The sequence below is a fragment of the Camelus dromedarius genome, chromosome 14 (genome assembly GCF_036321535.1).
Source record: "Camelus dromedarius isolate mCamDro1 chromosome 14, mCamDro1.pat, whole genome shotgun sequence".
In the NCBI taxonomy this organism is placed as follows: Eukaryota; Metazoa; Chordata; class Mammalia; order Artiodactyla; family Camelidae; genus Camelus; species Camelus dromedarius.
Genome location: NC_087449.1, coordinates 28,385,956 through 28,409,758, shown reverse-complemented (window position 1 = coordinate 28,409,758; position 23,803 = coordinate 28,385,956). Strand labels below are relative to the sequence as shown.

Sequence of the window (23,803 nt, the reverse complement as noted above, 5' to 3'; positions counted from 1 at the left end):
AGACACATATTTTTTAAAGGGGAGTACAGTTAATAGGATCAAATGCTACTAAGGGAAAGAAAAAGATAAAGGTGGCTAAGTAAGCATGGGATATGACAACATATAGGGAGACAAGCTGACCTTGAGAAATATAATTGTGGTAGAGGGGTCGCAAACTGGACTCCCTGTTGGATCCCATTGGCCTTTTATTTATCTTTGGGTAAATACCACATTGTCATTGCAGCTATGTAATAAGTCTTGATATGTGATAGTCTCTGTCTTCCAATGTTGTTCTGCAAGATTGACTTGGCTATTCTTGGTGCTTTGCTTTTTCATATCTATTTCAGAATCAGCTTGTAAAATCACCCATCTATACAAAAACATGCTTGGGATTTGATTGGAATTGTGTACACTGAATATAGATCAATCTGGCGTCAGCTGACTAATGTCAATAGCACAGAGTCTTACAATCCATGGATGGTGTATTTGTCCGTTTATTTAGATGTTCTTTAATTTCTTTTAGTGATGTTTCGAAATTTTTTTGTGTATAGAACTTACACATTTTTTTTAGATTTATTGCTAAGTGTTTGACATTTTTTTGGTGCTATTATAAAAGGTGTCATTGAAAAAATAAATTTGCTTATGTATAGAAATACAGTTTGTTTCTATAATTGACTTTATACCCAGCAACCTTACTAAATTCACTTAACTCTAATAGTGCATAGATTCTTTTAGGTTTAACATATACACAGTTGTCTGTGAATAATGACAGATTTATTGCTTCCTTTCCAATCTATATACTATTTTTTTTTTTTTTGGAATGGTCAGAAACAGACTAACACATAGCCTCCCACATTTATGATGAAGAGACACTGAAGTGTAGTGGAGAAAAGACAACTCTTCAATAAACAGTGCTGAGTCTATTACATATCCACATGGGAAAAAAATTATCTTGACCACTTTCTTACATTTTAATATGAAATTTTCTTTACATGTTCTTATTTTAACAAAATAAAACTTCTTGGAAATAAAACAGGAACATTTATTGAAATAAGTAAAGATTTCTTAACCAGAACACAGAATGCACTTACCTAAAGGGAAAATTTCATAGACTGTATAGTACATTAAAATTAGTTAATTCTTGATAGAGCCCATCTATGGCCCATTATCTGGAAACCTCTTAATCTATGCAGTCTGATAATTCACTTAATCCTGCTTATGTAATATTCAAATAGCACTGCTTTTGTGAATAAGTAATATCTTGATTTATGAAATTCAATACATAAATAACTCCATAATCCATAACTCATAATGAGAAATTCACATAACAGTAATTTTCAATAGTTAGGACTTTTAATAACTACTGAAAACTCAACAAAGAATCAAATACAATTTGAATTTAACATGTGAAGTGGCATTGTTTTCACTCATTTTTAAAAATGCAGTTTTACTTCTAATGTTAAATCCTACTAATAATACTCAGTTATCACAGGTGATTAAAAATAGCAGCCAGGCATGAAGCGCCCTAGTAAGTCGACACTAACAAAACCAGCCTAAACCAGGGCAGAGGCCGGGAGCTGCTCTCTGGGGCCAGCAGAAAGGAGCCATCGGCTGCAACAAAAATAATCTGAAAGATACAGAGTAATAAGCCTCTTCTACCGTTTATTTAAATGGTAAAACTTCAGTTTGCTCAGCCATGATTATAGCTACAATAGGATAAATCTTTCTCCAAGTGGGGAAAAACAGCTACACATCAACTTACTTACTCAAAAAGCCTCTTTAGATCAGCAAAACAAGTGGAAGTAGTAAAGCAAAGATAGCAATAGCTTCCACACGGCACAGACTTGAAAAGGCATTAATGAAAACTTGTTTACAGTCCAGCTCTCATTCACTGCCCATGCCAAACCTCATTAAGACGACTCACATTTATCTTTCACTATGTGAAGGACACTATATATTCTCAACTACTAAATATTTTACCTTTGCAGCAAGCTGTAGTCCAATTTCGTCAGCTTCGGCCTCCAGTGTTCTACTGTATGGTCTATCAAACATAAACTAAGAAGAAATAAGAAAGAAAAGTTCCATTAATGCTATTTATGTCATAACAAAAGGATTAACAAAATGAGATTTTTTTAATTAATTTCATGGAGCACTTAGGATACAGTTTTTATGCTCTCCATGATTAACATTTAAAGAAAACCATGGTATAAAACAAAGTGCAGCCTTTATTTCCTCCATCAGAGATTAATATTTTAAAAGTATGGAGAATAAAGGAAAAAAAAAACCATGCTTACAACCTTCTGGAGAGTCCACAAGCATATAGAGTATTTGTATTTTTCCAATTATAATCTCCACTCACTACATAAAGGATTCCCTAAGAAAGCTTACTGATGTAGGCTTTTAATATGGCCAAGGAACATTCTGATCTCACAGTTTTAAAAGAAAATTGAAAAAATATAGTTATGTAATAGCCAGTAACACTAGTAGAGGATTTATTTCAGTTAAAAAATTAACCATATAGCAGAATGTTCTTTTTTGATATACTATCTTAATTTCCTCTTTGTTTTTTCTAAATATTGATTAGTTAGGAAAACGAACTTTTCTTCCAACTTCAATAAAAAAAATACAAATAGATATTGTAACTTTAATTTTCCTAATTACTTGTATTTATGTGAATGCTTTCCAGTTAAATTCTAATTTTCATTAAGTACTAAAACTTTGTAGAAGATGGATCAATAGGCAGGACTTTTGAGAAAACAACTATTAATTGGGGAAGCAATTTTTCAGAAGTAGTTACATGTCAGTGATGGCTAGAAATAATATAACCAACCTAATCCACAGCATATGACCATTAGATATGACTTACTTCCTTCTCAGTCATGTCTGTTTTAGGTTGCTGAACTATATTACATAGTGTCTTCACTCTCCATGAGCAGTCTGCAGGTGTCCCAACAAATCTACTCGTAGTGTAACTGATTTAAAACATTGGTTTTAAAAGAAGAGAAACTTAAGTTCAAGCCCAAATGCTGATACTTATTAACGATTAGCTTTGGGCTAATTTTATCATTAGCATCATATGTAAAATGGAGCAGTAACAGTACCAAACTCCTAGAGTTGCAGAGAGGATAAAATGAGCAAATAATAATAATAGTAAGTCCTACTTTTTGAGTCCTTACTTTGTAACAGATACTGTGCTAAATGCTTTAAATCAGTGGTTCTCAACTGGATGCAATGTTGTCCCTCGGGGACATTTACAAATGTCTGGAGATATTTCTGATTGTCACAACTAGGGTTGAGAGGAAGGAAGGAGTGCTACTGGCATCCAGTGGGTAGAGGCCAGATGTGTAGAGGCATCTAAATGTTCAGAGGCTATTGAACATTCTGCAATGCAGAGGACAATTCTCCACAACAAAGAATTATCTAGTCCAACATGTCAACCGTGCTTATATTGAGAAATCCTGCTTTAAATGTATCATTAAACCCACAATAATGCTTTGAGTTAGCCACTATTATTATTCAAATTTACAGATAAAGAAACAGAAACAGAGACCTATAGTAAGTAATCTGCTGAAGTTTTATAGAATTTAGGTCTAATAGAGATAAAATTCAAACACAGATCCTTCTGATCAGAGCCTATATGTTTAATACCCGTATGAAATTAATCTATAGTATGTATCCTAGTGCCTAATATATAGTAAGTGCTCAAAAAATGTTAGCTGTTAAAATTATTACTAATAGCTCTCAAAATCTCACCTGATGACACACTATGAGGACTGCTACATTATACCCAAATCTTTCAGATTACAAAAGTAATTCCCCAATGGTTAAGTGAGGGCCCCTACTTCTTCTTTCCTCTCTTCCTTTCTCTGACCAAAAACAAAGTCAGCAATTCTTCATCCTTAATAACTTCACTATCAGCATTCCCCTCTGCTCTCCAATCACAATGAGAAAGGCTTCTAGAGAGAGAAATATGTCCGTGTCACCAAAATTATTTGGAGGAGGCCTTGATTTAGGGAAAAAGAGTTCAAATAGAAGTAATCCTTACTTTAAGTTTAATTATTAAAGAATTATACTCAAGTAGCAGGATCATCAAGTATTTCAAAGGAGAAACAGCTTCAAGTTATGACCTAATCTTCTGATTCCATTACAGAAAAAGCTATCTATTGATAAATGAGGGGGAAAAAAAACTACATTACCTTCTTTGACATCCCAGCACATCAATGATAAAAATAAAATTCAAAATATGAGATTCCCTAACCTAAGCAATAATCATTTTTTCTTTTTCCCTTTAAGAACCTTTATTTCAATATAAATGAAACCAAATGATACAGTAACACTGAATAAAAGACTTCGTTATTCAATTGCAGAGGCAATTTATCTCAAAGAATTCTACACATTAGATTCAAACAGCACCCAGATGGCACTCTGATGGGTGCTCCACAAATCACTGAATAAACAAATAACAGATTGTTCCTAATCAAACCTCCCAGGACAAGAGGAAATATTTGACAAAAGATGTAAAATAAAATAATTAATTATAGTTAACAAAGCAATTATCAAGACTGCAAGACCCACCTACTTCACTAGTATGCTGTTCTGAACAAAATGGAGGACTTAACAAATTTTATCAGATGACTATCATTACACATAAGTACTAAAAACAAAAGTTAACAAACACCTATTAATAATATCCTTTCAATATTGCCCAGGCAATATTAGTTTAACCAGGAGTGAGGAGGTGAGGGTAGTCAAGCAGCTTCTGTCAACCCTGTGCCCACGGAAGTTTACAGATTTTACGAGTTCCTCATCGATATACAAATATTTGAAAGAAGGGAGAGTCATCCCATGAGTACATCACTGTCACTACGACAGACAAAAGTGGAAAGTTTGAAGATAAAGGAACAGAAGGAAAGAAAGGGTTTGTGACTGCATTTTCTCTCTGTAAGAAAAATAACTATGCCCCCAAAAAAAAAAGTTAGCCAAAATTTGCTAAGCCCTTCTAACCCATCTATCTCCATCATTTGAGAGATGCAGTATTTTCTAATTTGAATGCTAATTATTAAGAATATCCTCTAAAAATGAGAAAACATAAAACACTAAAAGTTAGGACCCATATTTCATGATATGATTCATGCAAGATGTGAAAACATACCTAGCATTTTCTGCTTTATGGTAATACTAAAATATCCTCACCACAGGCCATTGCAAATTCAAGTTATTGTCTCAGACTTACCTCCTGCAATTTAGACTGTATCCACTGGCCCAAAAGTGCCAAACTATCTCGAGGACAAATGGCCCAGATCATTGTGAGAAAAATCAGACCTAGGAAATCCAATAAATGAGCCAAGCTAGCCTTTTCTACCTGAGAAAAATCAAAACAATGAAAATAACACTTAATAAATTCAGACAGTACATGCTTACATTTTCTAGTTTCATCTTGTGTAATCACATTAAAAATTACATGTGTTTAACTGAACTTCACCAAGTAAGATTGCAAGTTCTTTTCTTCTGTGTGCTTTATCCTGTCCCAGTCTGTTTTTCCTATCTCTTGCTTACATACTTATGTATTTATTCATTCATTCATTCATTCAGTCATTCAACTAATATCTACTTGAACCACTACCATCACTCAGATACACTGACAGGTTCATTAACCTACAGTTTCTTATATTAACAAGTATAAAAATTTTGTAAAATAGGTACAGTTGTTCCCTAGTTTATAAATAAACTATGATAAGAGAGGTTAAAAGAGTTGCCCAAATTCACACAGCTATTAGGAAAAGAACAAACCCAGCAGTTATAGTTTCTAATACAATCACTAAATCTTTTTTAATAATCAAATAAATGTGTTTATTATGGCTATACTTTTGGACAGAGACCAAATACTACCTAACAAATAAATCAGTTAAAGCAAGGAACAATTCAGAAAAATACTGGAAATTAATTTTAAATAGAAGTCTTTTGGATTTCATGAACTAATATATGAAGATTTATGCAAGTCTGCAACTTTATCAGCCTGGTATTTCCCACCAGGAAATTTAGTTATATGAATTTTTGTGTATACTCATAGCAGTAACCAAAAAAGTTTTCTTAAAATAGTTGTTTTGAGTAGTAATATCTAAATATAAGTTTAATGCACTGGATTGTTCATTGTTCTCCACTAAAGTTGATTAATAAATGGTATTGTAATGCTGATACTGATAACCACAGGAATCATTGCTTGAATGTATGAAGCATGGCTGACAAACTAAAAATAATCACCTAGAATACTTGTTAGTATCATCTGCCCTCACGAAGCATTCTTCACTTCTTTATAACAACTGTGAGCCATGAAAAATAATTATGGAATTATTTTAGCACTAAAGAGTGGAACTTCAAATGATGAAGTCATTATAGAAGAGAAAATCCTTGCAATTAATTATTAAAGTATATAACTGTTGTTATATAATCTTAGAAAACTAAAAAAAAAAAGTTTAAATCTGTATTTGTGGAATAATGAAAACAACATAAAAGGCTAGATCAAATAAAAATGGAGACTCCTAAAAGAGATAATACCTAAGATTTCTAACAAAAAAAAATTAATAACTATTTCCTATTTTTAAGGCTGCTGTTTCCTTTTTATGTCTCATTTAATTACTGTTCTTGCACCGAAGGATGACAACATTATGCTGAATAAGGCATTGCTCTAGGTGCCAGAAAAATTAATGTACTGAAATGAACACCTTTTAAATGCTAAAAATAGCCAAAATTGATTGATTTTGCAGTTATGATGCCATTTCTAGAAAGACAATGTATTTCAGCTGCTTAGATTTATTTTTGTATATATCTGTTTAAGGGAAAAATTTTTTTTAATGTTCCTATAACTCAGAAGAAATAAAGGAGATAATTACTCCAGAATAGCATGACTTAGGCCCACTGCATCTTATTAATTTTCTAAGGAACAGAATTTGAGACGACTTTTAGAGGATTAATAACATTCTCATTTCCACTTGAAGTTAATATTACTTGCATTTCTGATACAGCATTTCACAATCCTTTCACTATTTACCATCGTGTTTTCAATTAGAAAATATTTCTCTCTCTAATCATGTGGACAAATGAGCCATGCATATTTTTAATGAATAAAAATTAAAATGAGTAAATAAATATATAATTTTTCTACATTCATACCAAGCCAAACAGATGTGTATTCACAAGAGCAAGTCGACCTGATTTCTATGATCTGTAAGAAGAGTTAACCAGTTAACTGTGGTAAAAGGAAGCAGTACTGGACTTGCAAACAGAAGACTTTGGTTATAGTTCCAATTCTGCCAGTCTATCACTTTAGTCATGTTACCTAGGGTCTTTTTAAATATTAGAGTCCTCGTATATAATGTAAGGGATATTAAATACCTACCCCATGAGGATGGTGTTAAAATTACGAATGAGAAGGTACATATTAAAAAGCTCAGTAAACTGTAAAATGGCAAGGTATCATTAGTATTACTCTGCATTAATTATGTATGGCATATCATTCTAGACATTTTCAAAGATGCTCTAAGCTATCCTCTGAGAATGAATAAAAAGGCAAGAAAACTAATTTACTGCTTAAATAGTAATATCACTTTCCTACAGTTAATTTTCTGACTAGATTATAAGTATGTTAATAATTATGGAAAGTTTAAAATCTAATTTGAAGTACTTAGAGGTTGAGAATAATTACTTTTTAGCAAAAGAGACAGGTGATAAAAACAGCATTTAAGAGAAACACTAATTATTCAGTATCAAATACTAAAGACCACAAAAAATCTCAAAATTAGCCAATCATAATTTTTCAGGTAACAGAATAAGTCAATTACAAGAAAACTAAAATTCCATCATTTAAAAAAAAAAAAAAAGAACTGAAAAGAATCATTTCCCTGAAAGATTTAACTTGCTAGCTTCAAAGGAGTGTTTCAACAACAGATCCTTCATTGTAGGTACTTACAGCATGCCCAAGTACTGCATGTGCAATTTCATGGCCCAGAAGGAAGGAAAGCTGATGAATATCAGTCACACTATTTAAAAGCCCAGTGAAGATAAACACTTGTCCATTCTGCACCATAAAGAAAATAATGTAAGCAACTAGAACACCATAGAAAACAAGAACGTTAAATTTAACAATTAAGAATTAGGCTGGGTAACACTTGCTTACTGGAAGCACAAAGGCATTTATATCTGGGGAATCAACCACATGAATAATCCAATTGATCTCAGAGATCCCTGGAATATCTTTATTGCATTCAATTAAATGATGAACCACCTCTTTAACAGTCACATATCGGGCGTCTTTCTCAGGAAGCATATCATTTTTAAATTCTTCCATCCACTGAAAGATTAAAAAGAAAAGTAGTCTTTAAGAGAGCGTAAGCTCTACAATTTAATAAGATTTTTCATATAAATTGGTTGAAGTAAAAATTTCATTTATCTCTTCCATTAGCCTATAAACAAATAAAATGCTTAAATATTATTTCTACTTTTCCAAATATTTTAGAAAACAAAACATTGTCTAGAGAACATAAAGATATCGTATAAGAAAATAAAATACAGAAGAAAATTACTTTCATAACATACTGAATAAACACCCTATACTTAATAATAAAGTTAAACACCTACCAAAAAAAGGACAATATCTTATTAATTTTAAAGTGTTTTACCCACATAGACTGAAAGGAAATTGCTGAAATTTTAGAACAGAATGGCATATCATTTTCTCTATACTATGCTGACTTAGACTACCTACCATATGAAGACACTTTTTCTGAATCTATATTCATGAAGGACTCTTTCAAGTGTACTTAGAAAATTAAGGATATTCTAAAAATATTAAATTTCTGGAAAACCTATAATTTCTTACACATATGAATCAAGTTTGTAACCTTCTTCCTTGAGATGCATTAAAAATAGATGATTTTATAGAGTATGAATTTAAAAGTCTTCATATCAATTAGCATTTTTTAAAAGTACAAGTCACCAGTGTAAACTGTGTAAAACAAAACCACTGAAGTACATACAACAAAGGTTATATGTAACTACAGTACTTTATGATAATCCTGTGAGAACATGTATTTGAATTTTCATATCAAGCAGCTATTACACTTGCAGGACAAAAATAAGAAAAAAAGAAAATACATATGTACATGTATATAATTTTTTAAAGTGTCTTAGTGATATAAATAGTAGAAGACGCACTAACTTAACACTAGGCCTTTCTCAATCTTAACACTTTCCTCAAACATGCCTCTGACTAGACTATTCTAAAACACATCTCAAATCTCTGTAATAAACTCTGTATAGAAGAGATTGGTCTTGTCTTTATTAAGAACAATCTTAATTAAGACCATTGTTACTTTTTTGTAGTAACTTTCCATTGACAAACTCAGAAGCTCAATTGAAATAAAAATATATAACGATCCGACCGTGCCAAAACTGTCAAGTGAGCCTATAAGATTTCAATTCAACAAACATTAATTGAGCATATACAGGTATACCTAGGATGTACTGTGGGCTCCTGTCCAGACCACACAGTAAAGTGAGTATCTCAATAAAGGGAGTCACATGAATTTTTTGGTTCCCCAGTGCATATAAAAGCTACGTTTACACTATATTGCAGATAGTATGTGCAATAGCACTATGTCTAAAAAAATTATGTACATACCTTAAAGAATACTTTAATTTAGCTAAAAAATGCTAACCATCATCTGAGCCTTGAGCAAGTCATAATCTTTTTTAAAACAATAAAAGATCACAGATCATAGATCACTGTAACAAATATAATAATAATGAAAAAGTTTGAAATATTGCAAGAATTACTGAAACGTGACTCAGATATGAAGTAAGCAAATGCTGTTGGAAAAATGGCGCCGGTAAGACTTGCTCGACGCAGTGTTGCCACAAACCTCCAATTTTTCAAAAATGCAGTATCTGCAAAGTGTAATAACGTGAAGCACAATAAAATGAGGTCTGTCTATACTGTGTATGCGCTAAGCACAAGAGGTAGAAGATGATCTGCCCTCAAGGCACTCACTACTGGTATGAAATGGTTAACTACCTGAGTTATTATATTTTCCAAGTTAATTCCAACTTTATTTTGCATTCAGAAAATACAGTAAGTTGTGAAAATTGATGTTTGAGGGGAAAAAAAAGATCTTGTTCTACTTTATTTTCAAGGTGCAAAAATTCAGATTACAGATCTATTTATCCAAAAAATATATATAAAGCACTACTTTGTACAGTACTTAAGATAAAATGATAGATAAAACAGACAGGGTCTCTGTCCCCATGGAGCTAGTCTAGCAAGGGAGACAGATCAGCAAATAATTATGCAAATAATTATTAGGTTACCTTCATGATAAGCATTTTAGAAGAAAACTACAGTATGCAAAGAAAAAATAAAAGGAGGAGACCTAACCCCAATATAGCCAAGCACTAAGCACAATGACAAATGACTGATTCAAAACGCAGTCTCTGTGAAGGACACCCACTAGAGCCTAAGGCAGCCACCCTGCCTAACCCAGTCAGGATAATCCAAGAAGGCTTTCCTAAGAACGTGACATTCAAGGTGACATGTGATGAGCAGGAGTTAGCTGGGTTAACGGGAGGAAAAGCAATGCAGACAGCAGGAACACTAAGTATGAAAGGTCTGAGGCCTTTTGGAAAAAAATGCTAATTTCCTATCAAAGGTTAAAATAAAGTAGCACATCTTTCATATTTAAGAAACTTCCCTGCTTCGAGTACTTCATCAAGCAATCTAATTGAAAACAATTCTTACTACTTACTGCTTCATATTCCAGTTCTGATAAAAGTCTGAAATGTTCTTTCCCCAATAATAGTAGCTTGCGCCTTCCTGTGACTGGACTCACTTCCAGGTGAGTAAAATAAAACACTACAAAGAGCAATCCAGAACTACTCAAACCAAGGAATAACTTCCATTTATTCTTCCTTATACTTTCTTTAAATAGTTCCTTCTTGTTAGGAGGAAGTGCCTGCCACCATTTTCTTATGCCCCTAGAGCAAAAAGAAAAATTCAAAGTTCTGGTAATAGAATTAGTACATATCATTGAATCAACATAACACTTATGCTAAAATTTTGTCAAACACTTGAATTTTTATATTTCTCTGTATAGATGATTTTTTCAGTTTATAAAATTCTTAGCTAAATGATGAAAAAGTAATCAGTTATACAGAGCTATAGCTAAAAAACTATAGTTAAAAATTCTAATGTTCGGCTAAATTTTCTTCTGCAGTTATTTTAAAGGTAAGTGCTAAGTGAGAAGCTGTTTTACTACAACTACCACTAGTTAACATGTATTGACTGTTTAGCACATTCACAGTACTCTTCCCATTGCTATACAAATGTCATCTCATTTAATCTTCACAGTAACCCTGCTACGGAAGAGAAAATTGATACAGAGAAGTTAAACCATTTGTCCAAAGTCAGAAAGGTAACAAGAGGAAAGCCAGGCAAGAAAGGCAACGTGACAGCAGGGATGAATTGCCCAAGTAAACATCCGAGGGGGCCATGGTTCAGTAAAGCTATACCTTTAACTACCATTCCCCCTACTGCTCATCAGACATCAAGCATTTGGCACGATCTGCCAGTATGTCAGCAAGGTACAAGGGGAACTCTCAGTATTGGTTTTAGAAACAAATATTGCTCAGTCGCAGAAACTCCACGAACCCCTCAAGAACATGACAAAGGAGAGGTAATATGAAGAGCATAAGCACTGTAAATACAGAACTGAGAGATTTTATAGATAACATCAAGGCGATCCAATTCCACCAGGCAACAATGTACTCTCTGCTGCTTATCAGGGTTCAGAGACATTTTTGACAAGCAATGTTTCCAACACTGGGACAAAAACTGTTCCTTGTTGAGTTTACCTATGAAATTACAACCAAAATTTAAAATATATACATCATTCAAAATGTATTTTATGCAACAACTTCTTTAAGTTACCTTAGTTTTGTTAAGTGACACACCTAAAATGCCTTTAAAGTGTTTTAACCTAAAAAAGACTTAGATCAAACTATGAAGTATACTTATTTTCAATTTAAAACTTTATATGACATTAGTATTTATTTAAAATGTATGAAAGTATATCCTAAAAGAAAATGTTAGGTGATTTACAATAGTAACAACAACAAGACAGTTAAATAATTAAAAAGAATGAAAAAGAGCTATTGGCCCAAGCACCTGAGCTGAGTTGTGACAAAGATTCTCCCCTCCAGCAAACTCTACTCAGACCTGCCTGATCTCTTTTTCAAGTAGGCCTTGACTTTTGGACTCCTATGTTCATCTCAGCATTGTCCAACAGCAAGAATCCTGCTAGGTCAATTCAGCCAGAATCCCCGCTCCTCCAGATCTAATTACTTTTGATATCTAATCAGCTCCTTATTATTCATCACCACCCAGGGGATGTCTGCTCACCCTTGCTGCCTTCAGCAAGAGCCCTGGTAGATCAGTTAAGCTAGAATCTTGCCCTGACTCCTGATGTCTTCTGTCTGTAATTTTCCATCCACCAGCCCCCATCCTGCCCACTCACCCATGCTGTATTCAGAACTTACACTGATTCTATATAGAGGTCTGCCTTCTCCTACTGCAAAAGTCCTGAATAAAATCTGCTTTTGCTGCTTTAATTATTGTCTAGCTTTGGCTTAGCAATCATTATTTAAATTGAAAGCTAAATTAGCTGTATATTTTCTGGGCGTTAATGCCTCATCACAAAGAACACAATAAATTACAGAGTACAAGTCCTCGATTTTTGACAAAAAGAAAACTGGGTTGGTTAATACGGAAGTAAGGCTAGAAGGCACTTCATAGTTATCAAACGAAAGAAAGCTTTACAAGGAGATAATGCTTAAATTTATCGTTCTTCAATTTTCATGAAGCAAATAAGAGAAAACAGGATTAATTATGAGGGGGAGGTTCAAATTAAATATAAAGTACTATTTAGCTATCAAAACATTAATTATTATAAAGGACCACAAAGAGAAAATAAAGATTTGTTGGAAATAGAATAGAAAAACAAATACTAATTAAGAGCTGACTTGGCTAGGAATGAGCCCTTTCTCATATAAGTGAAGTTCTTCAGTTTCATGATCCATTGCCTCAAACTCCATGAACTAAAAAGTAATGTTTGTAAGTACTATTCTTACATATGAGCGAGCTGTAACAAACATTTCTGATTCTCGTAATCATAAATACAAGCTCTTTTAAATAGTGTCTACACAAAATATATAAGAAAAAATTTTAAAGATCACATTTCTATAATATGCAGTAAATGATTTCAAGATTATTAAGTCATACATAACAAAACTAGGTAGAACCAACTGTTCAGAAACTTAATTCTGAGCTAAATCTGGAAGGGAAATCAAACAAGTTTTCTTTCAAAGGGTAGTTCTGCAGATACTTTTTAACAGAAAAGTTTGTTTTTTAAAAAGCATTTTACCTGCCCACAATGATTGCAAGTAGTTTCTGCACTGGTTTAAGAATCATCAGCAAGAGAGGAACTGGAGCAGCTTGAAACCGTGGAGAAGTATGGAAACTCCTGAGGTCACTTACGGGCAAACAGTTTAGAGGACAAGATACTGAAAGAGGAGAAACTCCTGGAATTTCTTTCCTCAGATGCTGTCTAGAAAAAGAGTTATTCCAGGCAGTACATTTTTGGGAAACCATCCCAATTTCCTTAATGCTGGTGCTCAAGAAGCATCCTGTTCTTTTGCTATTAAAAGTCCTATAGAAATGATAGTTTTCAGGAAGAAAAGTCAGTCTATCACCCTGATTTAGTCCCAGGTCTTGAGACTTATTTACTGTACGGTTAATTTTCACTTGAGGATAGTCCAGTGAAGTTACAGCTAGTGTGTGACATTTTCTCCAGTTGGTCAGTAAACTGAAGCGGAAGAAAACACAGTTTCTAGCAGCAGACTGCAGTCCATGGATGAAGCTCATCTCTGTTTTGCTTGATTATCTGGAACACAAAATATAAACTATAAATATCCCTACAAAACACTTATTAACCAAACTGAGAATACAACACTTATGAAAAAGGCTTTCTTTTCTTTACTCATCTCTGACTAAATTACCTTGGGTTTCTACTCACCACCCCTGCATCAATGCCTCTTAGCAATAAAAATCAAACAGATATTATGTCTTTATTTTTTTTTTTTAACTCAAGAACCTGTACTTTCAAAACTTGGATTATTTTCCTTCCCTCTTTTCATTTTTCACTTTTATTTTGGGAAGTCTATTTCTATTTTAACAGATAAATTTGGGAAATAAGAAACGGATTAAACAAAAACAGCACTAAGTTTCAGCAAGTAACAGTAACTGGGGGAAAGAGTATTTAAGGGAATAGTAAAATCTAACATAAAATGTATTTTTAAAATACAAATTTTTTCCTTTCAAACATAATACTGGGACTTCTGATTCACATCAAGACAGAGTAAGAGGGACCAGTGACTTATCCTCTCATAAAAAAACTGAATATGAAGACCTAAACAAACATTTTTCCAAAGACATACAGATGAAAAGAAGCTCAAAATCGCTAATTACTAGAGAAATGCAAATCAAAACCACAATGAGGTATCACCCTACACTGGTCAGAATAGCTAACATCAAGAAGTCTACAAATAATAAATGCTAGAGAGTGTGGAGAAAAGGGAACCCTACTACACTATCTGTGGCAATGTAAATTGGTGCAGCCACTACAGGAAACAGTACGGAGGATCTCTTAAAAACTAAAAATATAGCTACTATATGATCCATCAATCCTATTCCTAGGCAAATAACCAAAAAAGATGAAAACTCTAATTCAAAAAGATACATGCACCCCAATGTTCACAGGAGCACTATTTACAATAGCCAATGGAAACAACCCAAGTCCCTATCAACAGACAATGAGCTTAAGAAGATGTGGTACACATATACAACAGAATACTACTCCGCCATAAAAAAGAATGAAAATAATGCCATTTGCAGCAAGATGGATGGACTTTAAAGACAAATATTATGATATCACATTACATAGAATTTTAAAAAAATACAAATGAGTCTATATACAAAACAACAGATTCACAGACATAGAAAACAAACTTATGGTTACCAAAGGGTAAGAGGGGGAGGATAATTAAAAGTATGGATTAACAGATACAAACTACTATATATAAAATAGATAAGCAACAATGATTTACTGTATAGTGCAAGGAATTATATTCAATATCTTGTAATAATGGAAAATAATCTGAAAATATATATATATATATAACTGATTCACTTTGCTGTACACCTGAAACTAACACAACATTGTAAATCAACTATACTTCAATAAAAGAAAAAAAAGAGTAAGTAAAACAATGGTTCCAACATACTGGACATCAGACAAGAACAGTCATTCCTGAGAGATGGAAAACAAATAAGGTGAGCCCTACGATTGCCCCAGTTATCCCTTAGAGAAAGTTTCCAGGCCCTATGCAGAGAGGGGAAACCTAGCACAGCCCAGTGGTCCCCCTACATTAAAGGGATGAAGCTAGGAATTCAAGTAGGCCACGGTGGCTGGAGCTCACAGAGCAGAGTACAAGAGAAGACAGAGCTGCACAGAGAAGTAACTCCAGATTGCTGCAGAAAATCCACCTTGTGTATTTAGCTGAGTCCTGATCAGGGCATACATGTGAGAATACTCCCCAAAGCTGGCAAAGACCAGCTGACATTAGAGGAACAATATACAGGACTCACACAGGGCAGAGCACAGTGCCTGCTCCCACGCTCCAAAGTAGAAAACCTTTTAATTGAAAGGCATTGGGTAAAGTACTCAGAAGGGTTTTTTGCCTCAATATGAGAGAAACATTAGTCCTAGACTAAAAGCTGCTCTGGTCCTACCTAACAGAGATTAAACACAACACCCCAAAAGATCAAACTGTTTCTAAGTAGCCTCATTCTAGAAGAAAATGTTCAAGAATATTTATAAGAATACAAAAATATCCAACACTTAACAAGGAACAATTTATAAATAAAAATTATCAGGCATGCTATGTGACCTGTGATTATGAGGAATATCAATCAATAGCAACTAACTCCTAGATAACACAAATTGCAGTATTAGTAGTATTAGTTATTATAACTATATCACATATGTTTAAGAAGCTAAAAGAAAGTCTGAGCATGTTACATAGAGCCATGGAATATATTCTTTTTCAAAGACCTACACTGAACTTCTGGATTAGAAAACTACAATGTCTTAGACGAAAATTACACTGGATGAGACTAACACTAGGTTAGACATTATAGAAATAAAGACGTATGAACATGACATATCAATAGAAACCATCCAAAATGACATGCAGAGAAAACAGGCTTTTAAAAATGCATAGAGCATCAATGAGGTGTGGGCTAACTCAAGTAACCGAATACACATGTAAATGGAGTCCCCCAAAAGGGGGAGGGATAATAGAAAAAAAACAACTTGAAAAAATCATGCCCCAAATTTTCCAAATTTGATAAAAACTGTAAAACCACAAATGCAAGAAGTTCAACAAGCCACACACACAGGAAACACAAAGGAAACTACTCCAAGATATATCATACAAATTTCTTAAAACCAATGAAAGAAAAAAATCTTAACTTTGACATCTTAGATTAAATGGATACATTCCTTGTAAAACATAAACTACCAGAGCTCACTCATGAAAAAAATAAATAACCTGAAGAGCCCTATACCCAATTTTTAAAAACTGAATTTATACTTAAAAACATTCCCACATAGAAAGCTCCAGGACCAAAGGCTTCACTTGGGAATTCTATCAAACATTTAAAGATAAATTAATAATTCTATATAAACTCTTTCAGGAAATTAAAAATGAATAGCTTTCAACTCATTCCATAAAACCAGCATTACCCTGACACCAAAGACAGAAAAAAAAATTTTTTTAAGAAGACTATAGAGTAATATCCCTCATGAACACAGACACAAAAATTCTTAACGGTATTTTAGAAAATCTAATTCAACAATATATTAAGAAGACAATAACATCATGACCAAGGGAGGTTCGTCCCAGGAATGCAAGGTTGAATAAAAATTCACAAATCAGTGTAATTCACCCTACTAACTGAAAAAAGAAACACCTGATCATCTCAAAAGACACAGTAAAGACATCTGATAAAATCCAACATCTAACCCTGATAAAAACTCTCAGTAAACTAGGACATCTATAGAAACCTAGAGCCAACAGCATTTTTATTGGTGAAAGACTATACTTTCCTCCTAAGATCAGGCAAGGATGTACGCTCTCCCCACTTCTATTCAACACTGTACTGGAGATCCTAGTCAGTGCAAAATGTACACACATACATACATAACTAAATAAATGACATCTAGACAAGAATAAGTAAGTAAAATGGTCTTCATTTGTAGATAACATGATTGTCTATCCAGAAAATCCAAAGAAATCTACCCAAAAAAAGCTATTAGAATGAGTTTAAGGTGGCAGGATACAAGAGTTAACACACAAAAACAATTTTATTTCTATATACTAGCAAGCAAGAGAAGACAGACTCACACAAAGGGAAAACATACACAGGAAAAAACACCAGTCTCCCACCAAAACCATACTCCACGATTCCAGCTCTAAAATATAATCTGTAGAAAATGCAAACTGATTTATAGTTACAGAGAAATTGGAGGATGGAGGGGTAAAGAGGGGCAAGGGAGGCATTACAAAGTTTTGGGGGCAGTTAAAATGTTCACTGTTCTGACTGTGGCATTGGTTCACAGATATACACATAATCAAAACATACACAGTTTAAATGTGTACAATTTATTGTATACCAACTATACAGCAAATAAGCTTTTTTTTTTTAAGTTAGTAAAAAGAGACAAATGCAACGTGTGCACTTTGATTAGATCCTAGTTTGAAAGAAGAAAAACTAGTTTAGAAGATAACTGGGACTATTGGGGTAATCTGAGTATGAATTTGCTTTTAGGTTACTTTAGGTAAGTATCACTTATTTTCTTATAATGATGTGGTTATGTAGGTGAATATTTTATACCTGAAATATTAGCTGAATTCTCTTCTTCATAATAAATAAAACTTTCAAATATTGTAATAAAAGTATATGCACATATACACACAGGACATAAAGACAATACAGTAAAATGCTAACAATCTTTATAGCTAAGTGGTAGTTATATATGTGCTCATTAAATTTTTTTTCAGTTGTTTTAATGTTCAAAACCTTCATAACAAAAGTTGGGGGAGAAATACATAAATCTTAACTCAACCTAGGCTAATACAATATTATCTGGGAAGATGCTTCAGAACATCAGTTTTCATATAAATAGTATTACCTACATATCAAACCATTAGAAAAGTACTCCAATTTTTTACATACTTCATACATTCTGCCTTTCCATTACTAACGTATAATGCGAATAAAGGGTATGCTAAATAAACATTAACTCCTAGTTAACCATTTTTTAATTACTACCAATTTTAAATCAGTAGAGTCCAAGCTGATATACAACAGTTTGTTAACAAGATACTTTCTAGTTTTCTTTTTCCTTTTTGAATCTAGCTGATAAGCGGTAAAATATCTGAAGCCTGGAAAGTATTTTAAAATTAGTATTTGAGTAGCTATTAAGATTCTTCACTGGCTAGGTGGCATGTGAGTTCCATGCCAAATTCAATCCCTCACCTCAGGTTATAATCTTGTTGAGGAGAAAAAAGTACTTCAGTAAGACTATTAGGAGACAGTAAAATACAGTTCTTTGTTAAGTGCTACGTACCGTACAAATTTTTTTTTAAAAAAGGGTATCAGGCAGCAGGATAGTTGAGGAAGGCAACTTTTACTTTTTATGCCATTTGGATAGATGCAGAAAAAAATACTTTTTTAAGATTTATTTCAAACAGGAAAGTGTACCTAAAATAATATAGAAAATCTACTAGAAGTCGAAACTGCAAAAAAAAAGACAGAAGCACACTTTCTTTCCATTCCTGTAGTAAACAAGGTTCAGACACTTAACCAACTACACTCCCTTTTTGTAAATGCATTCTACAGCCTCAGTTTAGGGGGCAGGACTAAATTGCCATGTTTGTCCCTACTGATACACAGACCCCGCTCAGTTTTTGACCTCTGAATAATGTTATTCATCCATTCATTAAATATTTCATAAATGCCTACTACACACCACACCACACACCCTTCTGGATGCTAGGGATACCACAGAAAACAAAACAGACAAAAATCTCTACCCAACGTGCAAGAATAGCAATGCTAGCACAAGCTAGTATATACAAATATAAATGAATCTGAAGGAATATACACAAACGTATTCACAGTGATTATTTTGGGTAGCAGGATGATGGTTGTAAGGGATTTAGTATTTCCACCTTATATATTTCTGTGCTGCTTAATTTTTTACAGGATGTATTATTACTTTATAAGCCCCCAAACCAATAAAGGCAAATATTTTTGTAATTTCCATTGGTTTCCATGGGCTTCAACAAACTGCTTCATATTGTAGACCAGACCTCTCATAAAACCACCTCTATTTCTCCAGGCACCTTCCCCACTCCTCCTTCACCCACTCCTAAGCTCCAGACCCACTGATTTACTTAGAGCTCTCAGAAAAGCTCTCACGTCTATGTCTATGCACATTTATTTACACTGCTTAGCTCTTGCTCACATGTCAAGCAAACTTCTCATCGTTCATGACTTCTGTGAAATTTTTTAAATTATTCTACTGACACAGAAGGTGTCAAAAGCAAAAGCCTCAAACACTATACACATATAAGTAAAAACACTATCATTATATCACTGACAATCAAGTGTCACCTAGAACAGAAACGGTGCCTGATATATTGTAATCCCTGGTTTATCCTTAAGAAAGGGTAAAGAATGGGAGAGGAAATCTATTTATACATCTTCAAAGAGCAAATCACTAGACTACACAGAGCAGACTAAAGAAATCAGGGCAGACACAGCCTCTTCAAAGAACTGTAGCAGGTCAACAAACATAGCTGGCAGACTTCTAGGATTACCAAATTAATGATGTGAGAAAATTAAACAATTTGGATTGTTAGCCTCTAAGAACATTTCAGATCCTTAATTCTTTAAGTACCATCTCAGAATGAGCAAGTACAGCACTCACGGGCACTCAGCTGAAGCCTGGAAGACAGTTTTAACAGCTCTGCTGAAAACCACTATTTCTTCTCTAGTTTCTATGGAAACAGCTGTCAGGTTGGCAAAAATAGTACACGTACTTTAACATAATTATTCCCACAAAGTACACACATGATGGAAGGCTTAAAAAAAATAATAAATTGGAAGGCAACAGACTTGGATCTTAAGCTTCCAAATGTCAGACTGTACCCCTTAACCATGGCTGAGAATGATGGAAATGAGCCTAAATCCTTTGAGTGAGGGTTACATGGCACTGGTCGGAGTCACTACAGTTGATCAATCCCTGGATTCCCAATGGGGTATTTTCATCTCCCTGGACTAAAATTTCTCACTGAGGACTGCAGGGCACAATACAACTGTTGCTCCATTTTACATAGACAAGCAACATTATTTATATAGCATAAAAAACGCTTTTTGTAGACAACTTCATGAAGAAATTAAATCCCCTACAACAGTTTAGACAAGGAATTTTCTACTTTTCATTGTAGGCGGTAGGTAGGAAAACTTCTATTTTCTCTACTTTAAGAGTGAGGAGGCAAAAGAGGGGGATTGAGTCGCAAGATGTCTTAAGCAGCTGCAAGCGGTTTTGCACAGGTGAAGGTATCACTGTGAGACGCACGATTCTGCGTTAACAAGAAACAATTTTTAAAAGGGGGCCGCTAAGGACAAGGAAAGGCTGGGAGGAGGCGGAGGCTATCTAACCAGGAAACGCAGCAACCTGCCAATTTGCAACTCCCGCGCAGCCAGGGCAGCATCCCGGGGTCCCTGCACTTCACGCAAAGAAGGGACAAGGGGGGAGAAAGAGGCCTTACTCCCACGTCCCCCTTTCCCACTCGCCCGGCTCCCCGACTCCAGCCAGACGCCCGGTTGTCTCTCCCTCACCACCCCCACCTCGCCACCCCACCCCCGCCGGGTCCGCACGAGCCCCAGCTCCTCGCCCTAGCGCCCCTCGAAGCTCTCCCCACCCAGCTCCAGTACTCTGGCCCCCACCCTGGGCCCAGCCCAACTCCTAAAGGCAGGGCAAAGGCGTCCCCACAAAGACAGACCCTAGCGGTGGCAAAAGCGAAGACTCCTCCGACCCGACCTTTGAGCACGCGCACACCCCGCCAGAGAAGCCCCGCCTCCTCACTTCCTGCCCTCGGCACTGACCTGGGCGCCTTCTGCTCCGCCCACACCGGTCAGTCAATACACCCGCCCAGAGTCGTTCTCCCTGCGGGCCCGGGAGCAGAAGTGGCTGTGGCGCTCTAGCGCCCTCGCCTGGTCGGAGGAGGGACGTGGCTGTGGGCTGGGCTGCTTGCCTGGAAACATCGCTTAACTCATGTCTTGGAACCCGACTTGGGTCCTCTAAAGAGTGATCCAGGCAAGGCTGAGCCCGCTGTAGACTCTCAGGCAGTGCTGGCGAAAAGGAAAGAGACTCGAGGGCTGCCAAAAGACTAAGGTTTCTTGGTTCTGAAGTTGCACTGATAGAAGTAGTCTTTGAAGTGTGAAAACTCTGCTTTCACATGGCTTCTGGAGTGGCACATTTGAAGGAAGATGAAGTATAACCTGAAGCACCTGGAAGTTAGTTAAAAATAGCTGGCTGCAGCCATGTGTATAGTACACTTCATTCATTCCACCAAAAAAAATATTTATTGAGCACTAAATGTATCCTAAGTGCCAGGGATACAGCGGAGAACATTTAAGAATTGGCTGTTGTTCATGTAACATTTCCCCTTCCTGACATTTGTCTTTCAACTTTAATTCATGTCTGCATATATACATAATTTTTAGAATTTTAATATAGACAGATCTATCCATCTTTTTCATCGCGGTTTTTGCCTTTGAGGTCATGTTTACAGTCTGTCTCAATCCCAAGATTACATGTTTACCAATATTTTCTTCTAGTATTTAATGACTGTCCTTTCGTAAATCTTTAGTCTACTAAGAATTTATTTCGGTGGAAAGTAAGGCAGAAAAATATAACTTATTTTCTGAATAATTAGGCCAATGGAGCTTTTATAAAAGACACATACATATGCCCTTCCCATGGTAGGGATCACCAGGGTAACTGCTGGTCCAACAATGTATTGAATAGCCCATCCTTTCCTGTCTCAGTCACTTTTATTATATACTAAATTCTCCTAGATACCCACATCTGTTATTGGACTTTCTTTTGTTCATTTGTCTGTTCTGGCACTGGTATATGATTCTGATTACATATTCTAAGTTTACAACATAGATTTTATTTTCAAATATTTTCTGACTCTCCTTAAACATTTGACCTTTAAGATGAACTTGAGAACTTTTTTCAAGTCCTCCCCACCAAAAATGCCTTGGGATTTTGATTTTGTTATTGCTATTGTTTTTAAACTTTGATTAATTTTGAGGAAATGTGTATCTTTGCAATACTGACTCTATCAATTCAGGAAACTGACATGTGTCTCCATTTATCCCAGTCTTTTTTTATGTCCCTCCATAAAGTTTTACAGTTTTCTTTTATGGGTCAAAGCAGTATATTTTTTAAAGGAACTATAAACTTTGACTTGTCATCGTAGAATTACAAAATCTCAGAGCTGAAAGGGACTTAAGAATCATCTCATCATCCCACCCAAGCTGTTGCTGAGTTTTCCTCGCAAACAACCAAAGATATGGAGTGTATTTTGGTGGGGTTTTTTGACATAATGACATTAACTTACATGTGTTTTCTGTGACTTCCAGTTTAGTACTTGAACAACAAGTCTTGGAGAAATTTCTGTATCAATGTATAGTGGTCAATTTAATCTATTTTAACCACTACATGGTGTTCTATGGAAATGGCATTGCATCATTTAATTTACTATTCCCCTGTTATGGACATTGAAATGATTTCTATTGTTTTGCTCTTACAAATGGCTTACAACCTTGAACCCTAACTAAAATCAAAGTCCCCAGAATTCCAGAGCACACACTAGCCTGCAAAATCTCCCTTCTCAAAATCACCACCCACCACGTGGCACAATGCCTGTTCAAAGAAAGGCTTTTCTTTTGCTTTCCACAGTATCTTCCAGTTCTATTCAAGAAACATTTATTGAATATGCGTTGTATAGTTAACACTGGAATTTTGTGGGATTTTTTGGGTTTTTTTTTTCTTTTATTGAAGTATAAGTTGGTTTACAATGTTGTGTTAATTTCTGGTGTACAGCATAGTGTTTCAGCTCTACATATATATTCCTTTTCATATTTTTTATTATAGGTTATTATAAGATATTGAATATAGTTCCTTGTGCTATATGGTGGAATCTTGTTGTTCCATCTATTTTGTATATCTTGAACTCCCAATTTATCCCTCCCTGGTAACCATAAGTTTGTTTTCTATGTCTATGAGTCTGTATCTGTTTTGTAAATAAGTTCAGTTGTGTCATATTTTTAGATTTCACATATAAATGATATCATATGGTATTTTTCTTTCTCTTTCTGGCTTACTTCACTTAGAATGATGATCTCCAGTTCCATCCATATTGTTGCATATGGCATTATTTTCTTCCTTTTTATGGTTGAGTAATATTCCAGTGTGTGTGTGTGTACCATAACTTCTTATCCAATCACCTATCTATGGACATTTAGTTTGCTTCCATGTCTTGCTTACTGCAAATCATCACTGAAATTCTGTAA

At 34.7% G+C, this 23,803-nt stretch overlaps 1 protein-coding gene across 11 annotated transcripts in view; it reads right to left on the bottom strand.

Moving 5' to 3' along the window:
• OMA1 (OMA1 zinc metallopeptidase) overlaps positions 1 to 21,340 on the bottom strand; it is a 53,646-nt gene extending 32,306 nt beyond the window's left edge. For 8 of the 11 annotated variants that reach the window (XR_004140785.2, XR_004140783.2, XR_004140784.2 and 5 more), the window contains exons 1-7: positions 21,220 to 21,282; positions 13,449 to 13,967; positions 10,776 to 11,004; positions 8,153 to 8,326; positions 7,946 to 8,053; positions 5,213 to 5,341; positions 1,960 to 2,034 (exon numbers count right to left, since the gene is read on the bottom strand). Coding sequence is in view for 6 of the 11 variants with exons in the window: in XM_010984569.3 (XP_010982871.1) it covers positions 1,960 to 2,034; positions 5,213 to 5,341; positions 7,946 to 8,053; positions 8,153 to 8,326; positions 10,776 to 11,004; positions 13,449 to 13,948 (1,215 nt within the window). In the remaining 5 variants the exon portion in view is untranslated. Of the gene's footprint in view, positions 1 to 1,959; positions 2,035 to 5,212; positions 5,342 to 7,945; positions 8,054 to 8,152; positions 8,327 to 10,775; positions 11,005 to 13,448; positions 13,968 to 18,776; positions 19,965 to 21,219; positions 21,283 to 21,322 lie in introns of those variants that run through there. The other 3 variants (XM_064493534.1, XM_031465220.2, XM_010984570.3) reach the window with 3 other exon arrangements.
• Positions 21,341 to 23,803: the final 2,463 nt, after the last annotated feature.